Source organism: Protobothrops mucrosquamatus, unplaced genomic scaffold (assembly GCF_001527695.2).
Source record: "Protobothrops mucrosquamatus isolate PMUCROS unplaced genomic scaffold, P.Mucros_1.0 scaffold1583, whole genome shotgun sequence".
NCBI lineage: Eukaryota > Metazoa > Chordata > Lepidosauria > Squamata > Viperidae > Protobothrops > Protobothrops mucrosquamatus.
Genome location: NW_015387746.1, coordinates 227,624 through 237,069, shown reverse-complemented (window position 1 = coordinate 237,069; position 9,446 = coordinate 227,624). Strand labels below are relative to the sequence as shown.

General features: G+C 46.0%; 1 protein-coding gene across 1 annotated transcript in view; it reads left to right on the top strand.

Annotated features, from left to right (window-relative positions):
- Window positions 1–9,064: 9,064 nt before the first annotated feature.
- LOC107293322 (coiled-coil domain-containing protein 3-like) overlaps window positions 9,065–9,446 on the top strand; it is a 28,314-nt gene continuing 27,932 nt past the window's right edge. The window contains exon 1 of the mRNA XM_015822471.1: window positions 9,065–9,446. This exon is cut by the window's right edge and continues 33 nt beyond it. Within this exon, the coding sequence (XP_015677957.1) occupies window positions 9,103–9,446 (344 nt within the window). The 5' untranslated portion in view covers window positions 9,065–9,102.

Below are 9,446 nucleotides of genomic sequence, written 5' to 3'. Positions count from 1 at the left end.
AGAAGAAGAAGAAGAAGAAGAAGAAGAAGAAGAAGAAGAAGAAGAAGAAGAGGAGGAGGAGGAGGAGGAGGAGGAGGAGGAAACATCGTCAAGGAAAAACAAAGTCCATCCCTTTGAAAAAGTACCTACAAAGGACTACAAAGACAACCACATTTCTAAAGATCAAGTATTTTCTACAATTTCAATCACTGCAATTGTGCCCACTGCAATATATAATGATCCTAAATTGAGCCTGATTTAAATCAAGGCATACCCAGGTGTACAGGTCTGTCCCAACAGGAGCAATCTAGAGTCAGATCCATTGCTAAAGAGACCGGGGGGGGGGGGGAATGGCTTAAGTCTAAAACAAGCAGAAGGGATGGGAAAGTGACTTAAGTCAGACCCCTCTCTAATTCACATTATAAGGGAGAGAATGGGGGAAGTAAAGCCTAGTCAGACTTGCAAGATTCCTTTACTAGAACCAATTTTAATATTAATTTTGGCTGCCTGGTGGAGTTGTTTTCGTGGTCTGAACTACACAAGAAGCTGAAAACCGATTCCAAAAATCATACGTAAAACCCTAACTTCGTGTCCATTCACAGTTACTACTTTTAGTTTTTATTTATTTATTTTTTATTTTACTTACTTAGTTTTTATTCATTTTTACTTGATATAATTACGAAGGTTCTCAGTCACCCAGGTTGTGATTGTGTCAAAGGTGGGTTTTTTTTCCAAAAGGCAACTGGACTTTCTTGTTGTTGTTTTGTTTTTCCTTTGAAAATGTTTCGTTCCTTATCCAAGACTCTTCTTTGGTTCTGAGGAAGCTCCTTGGATGAGAAGCGAAACATTTTCCAGGAAAAAAAACAAACAAAGAAAGTCCCAGTTGCTTTTGAAAAAAGCACCTTGGAGATCATTATTGATGGTTTTGTTGTGCTCTGCTTTTGTGCCGGTTTCTCTGTTGTCTTTTTTATTATTATTACTAGCTGTACCCGGCCACGCGTTGCTGTGGCTCTTGTTCACTCAGCCAACAGATGGCACTGTTTTTCAAAAAAGCATGTTTTTACCTGTCACAGGTGTGACATCTATATAATAGGTACATAAAAACACGTGCGTATTTGAATGCAACGTGTCAAAATTTCAAAGCAATCGGTGAAGAACTTTCGGAGATTTAAGACTTTGAACAAACGAACATTTACATTTTTATTTATATAAGATTAAAAAAGAGAGTTGCTTTTCTGAACAGCCAGGAATACTACTGCGAAAAGAATTCATGCTAATTGAATACTTTTCATTGATGAGAGGATTAGCCTCATTATAAATGGGGGGAGGGGAGGAGAAATAAAACTAGGTTTAAATCATAATGCCAGTGGTGGGATTCAGCCAATTTGCACCACTTCGGCAGAACTGGTAGCTAATTTTTGTGTTGACCAGGTCCAGAACAGACTTCCGGAAGCAGCATCCACACAGAGAACTGGTTGTTCCCATATTTGAATCCCACCACTGCATCGTGCTACAATACGAAATGGATCCTTGTTTTCTTTCAGGTTACCTATTGCTAACCTCTAGGTGGCAGCAATGAAGAAGGAGAGTGCAAAAGTTGGCTTGAAACTCAACATTAAAAAAACCAAAATCATGGCATCCGGCCCTCTCAATTCCTGGCAAATAGATGGGGAAGAAATGGAGGTAGTGACAGATTTTATCTTCCTGGGCTCCAAGATCACCGCAGATGGGGACTGCAGCCAAGAAATTAAAAGACGCTCCTGGGGAGGAAAGCCATGGCCACATCTACACAGCATACTAAAAAGCAGAGACATCACCCTGCCAACAAAAGTGTGTATAGTCAAGGCCATGGTTTTCCCAGTTGCAATGTATGGCTGTGAAAGTGGGACCATAAGAAAGGTTGAGCGACAAAGAATGGAGGCCTTTGAACTATGGGGCTGGAGAAGACTCCTGCGAGTCCCCTGGATTGCAAGGCGATCAAACCGGTCAGTCCTAGAAGAGATCAACCCCGACTGCTCTTTAGAAGGCCAGATCCTGAAGTTGAAACTCAAGTACTTTGGCCACCTAATGAGAAGGAAGGACTCACTGGAGAAGGGCCTAATGCTGGGAAAGATGGAGGGCAATAGAAGAAAGGGACGACAGAGAATGAGGTGGCTGGATGGAGTCACTGAAGCAGTAGGCGTGAAATTAAATGGACTCCAGAAGATGGTAGAGGACAGGAAGTCTTGGGGGAACGTTGTCCATGGGGTCGCACTGGGTCGGACACGACTTCGCAACTAACAACAACAACAGATGGCAGCAAAGAGTTAGATTTTTTTCTGGATCTCTTTGCCCCCCTCTAATGGTCACCCAAAGTTCAACAGGCCACCTGTTGCCTTTTTTTCTTGGTATTGTTTACAAAATGACTGGGATACACATTGGGATGAAAATGGCTTTCACTTCAACAACGGGTTGCCCTTTTCTACCAGCTAATGTTGTAGAGATCTGCTTTGCGGATTAGAAAGAAAAGAGGTAATTGCTAGTGAGCTGGAATGAATGAATGTTCCTGGAAGGCACATCAGCGCATGGGGAGCTCAGCGGGTCAGAAAAAGGTATCCCAGCAGGTGATCAGCGACAATGTTCTTCTAATCGTTTCAGCGACAACGGAGAGCGTCCTGCCGAGTGGAAACAAGATCCCCCGGGAGATGGAGGGGGCGGCATTATTCTCAAATGTAAAAGCTTCTGACAAAAAGGAACGCATTGATTTGGTTTTATGAAACAATTTGCTAGCAAAGGCCAGGCTAGGGAGCGTTCATTATCTGGAACATTTTTACGGTCAGAGAATGCCTAATGACACTCTTTGGACACCTCCGAGTTGGGCCCTAGAATTCTCCATGTTGGTCAAAGCTGCACGCATTTATATATGGCCCACAATCAATTAAAAAACCACCATAAACGCTTGTACCTAACTACAAAACAAGGGTCCAGGATTTTGAAGGACAGCTAAATCCACCCCCCAAACTAGCTTTTTATCAAGCTTCTCTTTCATCTGAAGTCATTTCTTTTCTGACAGCTGCTGTCTTTTCATAGAAGAATCCAAGCTAGAGAAACCCTCCATCTCTCTCCTTAACTTGCTCAGCACACTGGGAATGAAGGCGCTGCCCTTTGGCGACAACCCAGAACAAGTCACAAAGGCATCCGGTTGAGTTTTCTATCCACTTAAAGAAAGCCGAATTGGCCCTAATTAGGCAGAGTGGAAAAGTACAGACAGAAGTCCTGTTTCATCTTTCCTAATTAGAGAAAGGATCCAGACCTGTGTTCTCCTTGAAAATTATTTCAGCATGAATACTTCTAGGAGATTAAAAAAAAAAAAAGAACTTGTCTTAAGCACTAATGATATACTGTATACAGGAAACAAAATGCACAGAATTTTTGGGTGCTTTGGGGCAGTGTTTCCCAACCTTGGTCGCTTGAAGATGGGTGGACTACAACTCCCAGAATTCCTCAGCCAGTCGTGTTTCTCAACTTTGTCTACTTGAAGATGGGTGGACTACAGCTCCCAGAATTGCTCAGCCAGTCGTGTTTCTCAGCCTTGGCTGCTTTCCCGGGCACAACTCACTGCATCGTCTCCTCAGCTGTCGGCTATCCGTCCAGCTCAGAAGTGGCTTCTCTGAACTGCTGGCGGCGGGCTGTGGAGCCCCAGAGTGTGCCGGTCGAGGGGCCGGCAGGCTGTGGCTGCTGACGGACACTGTCGGCCCCCATGTGCTCGTTAGCCTCTGTGTGCGGGGGCCAATGGTGTCGGGCAACAGCCGCACCAGCCCCTGCTTTGCCTTACCCTGCGACAATGGCACCCCCGCCCTGCCTTGCCTCGCCTCGCCTCACCTCGCAGGATGAGCCTCCTGCCCACCGCCCCACCTGCCAGAGACCCCCTGGATCTCCCCCAACACTGCCCGGCCCCCACAGGCATCCCTCCCTACGAGCAACATCGAGGTGACCATGCCCACCTTGGCCACACCCATCCAGTCTGCCATGACCACCACAGCCACGCCCAACCAGTGGGCCACGCCCACCTGGGACCCGGCGATAAATAAGTGGGTTTGGGGTTTTGGTCTCTAAAAGGTTCGCCATCACTGACCTAGAACTTCTGGAGGCGAGCTGTGCAGGTCAGAGTAAATAGCTATTTTAGGAATTAAGAACTGTCCCCTTAAGGGATAGCCCTTTGAGTAATGTAGTTTTAAGTTACCTGGTCACATCTGTGTTTTGGATTGGCCACTGGGAGGGACTTCTGATTGGCTACCTGGGATTACTGGCTACGTGCAGGCCAGCGGGTTTTTTTGTGAATTCCAGCCATGGGAGTTGTTTGGCGCCTTTTTAACATGGGAGATACTACCTCTTTTCACCTACGTGTTGGGTTCAGGTTATGAAATGTGCTTCAGAGGAATCTCTCCAGTAACTGTGAGTTAATGTTTAGAGAATGCCTGATGAATTAAAGTAATCTGCATGAAACCCTTTCCGTGGAGTTTATCTGCCTGTATTAAGCAATAGTACCCCTCTTTGCTTGAAACAGAACACGAGCCGTACCACTGGTTAATGGTTCTCGCTGTCAAGAAATTTCTTCTTAATTCCAGGTTGTTTCTCTCCTTGATTAGTTTCCATCCATCGCTTCTTGTCCTGCCTTCTGGTGCTTTGGAGAACAGGTTGACCCCTTTGTCTTTGATGGAGCCCCTCAAATATTGGAACACTTGACACGCAGAAAACGCCACCGTGAAGCGCCCTGCTGCAATTTTAATTTCAGCAGAATGATAAGCATAAAAGGAAACAGATGCCAATCCTGCAAGAGTCTGCTTATGAAACCCGAGTACAGTTTCATAGGAAGAAAAAAGTGGTACCAAGACAGCTGGAATGGCTGCTGTTTCACGGTGTTTAATGGTTCCTGTCAAAACAGGCAAGAAGATACCGGCTTTTGTGCAATAAATCTATGGATCCAACCCTGAATTTAAGAAGCCAGGCAGCCCTTTGATATCTCTTAATGGCAACTGTTGTCAGGACCAAATAGTTTTTTTAATTGCTTTAAGGGGGGGGCAAAGGATTCATAGGGGGAACATATTAATTTCACCACAGGCCATGTTGGCAAAGCCACCTGAGGCAGACAGGCAGAACTTTATTTTGGTCATTGAGCAAGAAAAGAACGATCAATAAAATGAACACCATGAACCTACCTCCTAACAACAAGGACTATTAGCAGCCATTTGCGGGTGAAGCTTACGTATAATGTAGCAAATTTATGAGAATATTTGTAACTCAGGGTTGAACCGAGTCCTTGGTGCTCTCTGAACTTGGTTGTTTTCTTGCAGGTGTTTTGTTATCCAACTATGTAACATCGCCAGTGCAATTGATCAGTACTGATGAGGTTACCTAGTTGGGTCATGAAACGTCTGCAAGAAAACCACCAAGTTCGGAGAGCACCAAGGATCCCACAATCAAGAATGTTTCAGGACCTTGGACAGATCTCTTAGAAAGCCTTGGGCAGGGGTAGGCAACCTTGGCTCTTTTATGACTCGTGGACTTCAACTCCCAGAATTCCTGAGCCAGCCAGAATTCCTGAGCCAGCTGAGGGGAAAGGGAGAGGTTTCCAAGCTGAGTCATGCTGGCTCAGGAATTCTGGGAGTTGAAGTCCACGAGTCATAAAAGAGCCAAGGTTGCCTACCCCTGGCCTTGGGTTTCATTCTTGTATACCACTGGATTGACAAGTCCTTCCAAGCTCCATCACCCTTTTTGAATTATACAGAAGCCATGAGGATAAAACAGCATTTCATTGTATCTCAATGCTTTTTACTGGACATTTTCCATTTATTAATGATGAGAGCCGGTTTGGCATAGCAGTTAAAGGCATCAGGCTAAAAACCAGTTCAAGTCCCATTTTAGGCACAAAGCTAGCTGAATGATCTTGGGCTAGTCACTCTCTGACTCAGCCTTGGGAAGGAAACAAGGAAAAACCACTTCTAAAAAAAACTGCCAAGAAAACCACAACTTTTTGGGCACCAGGGACCGGTTCTGTGGAGAGACGTTTTTCTGCAGACCGGAGGGTGCGTGGTTTTGTGTGCTGCCTGCATCCCACGGATAGGGCTTTGCTTGTTTGTGTGGACCGGTTGCTGGCATGCCGTGGCCCGGTACCGGTCCAGGGACTGGGGGTTGGGGACCTCTGCTCCAGACAATTTATGAGAATTGTGCTCGATTGAACAGCAGAAAAAAAAAATATGATAATCTAATCAGCCTGTACTTGGTGCAAACAACGCTGGCTGGGAAATTCTGGGAGGTGATATCCACACAACTTCAAATTGCGAAGGTTGAAGGTTGTTTTAGAGCAGGGGTAGGCAACCTTGGCTCTTTTATGACTCGTGGACTTCAACTCCCAGAATTCCTGAGCCAGCCATGCTGAGGGGAAAGGGAGAGGTTTCCAAGCTCAGCCATGCTGGCTCAGGAATTCTGGGAGTTGAAGTTCACAAGTCATGAAGGGGCCGCGCGGGCGGTGTTGGGAGGGACTCGTCACTCCCATGTAACGCCGCTGTTGCGCGAGCTGCACTGGTTGCCAGTGGCCTTCCGGGTGCGCTTTAAGGTGTTAGTTACCACCTTTAAAGCGCTCCATGGCATAGGACCTGGCTACCTCCGAGACCGCCTTCTGCCACAGATTCCCTCCCATAGACCGGTACGCTCCNATAATTTAAGGCAGTTTCTTGTCATCTGCATTCTGTCTGCCCCACACAGTATTTGGCTTCAAATACTGCAGTCTTTTTTCCTTTTGAGTTATGGAGTTAGACCCGATCCATCCTGTCCAATCCTGGGACGATTTTATGTTAGGACTGGATCACACCCTTCAAAACCAACACCCCAAAGTCACGCAATCTTATTCATTCCATGACTCTCCTTTCTTCATGTAGGTCACCAAATTCTATTTCAAAAAACCCAGTTATGAAAGAGGATTGATTTTTTTTTTAAAAAAAGGAAAGCAGAAGAACAAATCTGTTTAACAAAAAGAGAAGATTAGGCTGTTGGTTTTTTTTTCTTTTCCAAGGTGGGTTTTTGGGACGTTAATCCTCAGATGTCTGTTGCATGATTGCCCCATTTTCTTGCTCTCCCTCTGCATTTAACGCCTAGTCTTCCTTTTCGAAAACACCGCAGAAGCTGAGCTGTGTTAGTAGGGTACCAAAAAATCCAAAGGAATCTGCTTGCATCTTTTCCAACTAATTTTATTTAAAAAAAATCACCAGCTTTCCTGAGCTGCAACTTCTGCCTTTCAATGCAAGTTGGCAAAGAGGCTTCTAGACTCCTTCTGACTTTCTTAAAGTGAAGTCTTCCTTAATTTATTGCATCCAGTTTTGGTCACCACGATGTAAAAAAGATGTTGAGACTCTAGAGAGAGTACAGAGAAGAGCAACAAAGATGATTAGGGGACTGGAGGCTAAAACATATAAGGAATGGCTGCTGGAATTGGGTATGTCTAGTTTAATGAAGAGAAGGACGAGGGGGGACATGATAGCAGTCTTCCAATATCTCAGGGGCTGCCACAAAGAAGAGGGAGTCAAGCTATTCTCCAAGGCGCCTGAAGGCAGGACAAGAAGCAACGGATGGAAACTAATCAAGGAGAGAAGCAACCTAGAACTAAGGAGAAACTTCCTGACAGTTAGAACAATTAACCAGTGGAACAACCTGCCTCCAGAAGCGGTGAAAGCTCCAACACTGGAGGTTTTTAAGGAGAGACTGGACAGCCATTTGTCTGAAATGGTATAGGGCACCACCTGTGCACCACCTGTGGTACATTGGCACCTGGCAGGTGGTACGCGACCATCCTAGAAAAGTGGTAGCGGGGGAGGGGAATGAGCTGAACTGGTGGCAGCACCACACAAGCCTGAGCGAGAGATGGCTGGAGCTGCAGGGCTGTCAGGGCTCTGTGGAAGCGCCAGGATCAGTGCCAGGCTCCAGCTGAGCCCAGAAGAAGCGCCGATCAGCTGGAATGTTGCAGCATCTCCAGGGTCTTGTGATTTACATTCAGATGCTTGGCAACTGATTCATATTTATGACGGTCACAGTGTCTCGGGGTCATGTGAAATGACCAAAACCTGCTGCAACTACCCAGCAGACGGGGGGGGGGGGAATAAAAACCAAACACCCCCCACCCCACCCCCGCTGCCAATCCTCAACAGAAATGCTCACAACAATGAAAACCTCGGACAGGAGGAAAAGCGCCGCTGGGAGGACAGGCAATGTGCCTTGCTCGGTTGTGGCTTGGGGGGCACTTTTTTCAGTGCCGTTGTAACTTTGAACAGTCACTAAGCGAACTGTTGTAAGTCGAGGACTACCTGTACTTTATCACCTTTTTCCTTTTTTTGGGGGGGGGGTCATCAAGTTTTTGACACCTTGCTAGGCGACTGGTGGTACTCGGATGTTGCCATATCCTAAAAGTGGTACAATGGGTGAAACGGTTGAAAAGTCCTGGACTAGATGACCTCCAAGGTCCCTTCCAACTATTATTATTATTATTATTATTATTATTATTATTATTATTATTATTATTATTATTATTATTATTATTATTATTATTATTATTATTATTATTATTATTATTATTATTATTACCTCTCAATGTTTAAAGCCTCTTTCTTGAGCATACACATTCCTTCTAATTTCTTTCCTCCAAGCTTCCCCGGTGCATCTGTCTGATCCTTTGCAACATCCTTGTGTTTTTAATCTGCTGCAAAACTCAAGGAGGATGAGAAGCAACAGGCAAGGAGCCCATTTTCAGCTCGGGTGCTCCTTCTGCCTTTGGGGCCCTCCCCTCTTCCTTTTCTTCTGCTCCAGAAGAGGCAGAAAGATGGCATGGCGCCCCTTCTTTTCCAACCCCTGCTGAACACTTGACTAAAGAAACTTTTCCTGTCTCTTGTTACCGCTCCTCCCTGCCTTGGAGAGAGGGTCCCCATTGGTCAAATCGGAGCCCTTGACCACCTCTCCAACTCAGCTTTTTGCCAATCAAGTTCTGCCTGTCCCAGGCATCCTGTTTCATAAACGTAGCCTCCCTTTAGATCTGTGTGCTTTAAAAAAAAAGTTCCCAGAGAGCCTGGAGCATCCAGAGCTCAGCCTGCATCCATCATGGAGCAAAGAAGCTTGTTGCTAAGTCTTCTCTTCCTTGGGGATCAGCTGGGATCCAGCCTGGCTTGTCAGCTGCCCTCTGACTGGAGGCCACTGAGCGAAGGGTGCCGAGCAGAGCTGGCGGCCACGATTGTCTATGCCAAAGTCTTAGCTCTGCACCAGGACATGTACAGCATGTACAACTATTTGCCCTGGCAGTACGAAGCCATGGACGGAGGGCTGTTTTACTCCGCGGAGATCGAGATGCTGTGTGATCAAGCTTGGGGGAGCATGTTGGAAGTGCCAGCAGGGTCCCGGTTGAACCTCACCGGACTGGGCTACTTCTCCTGCCACTCCCACACGGT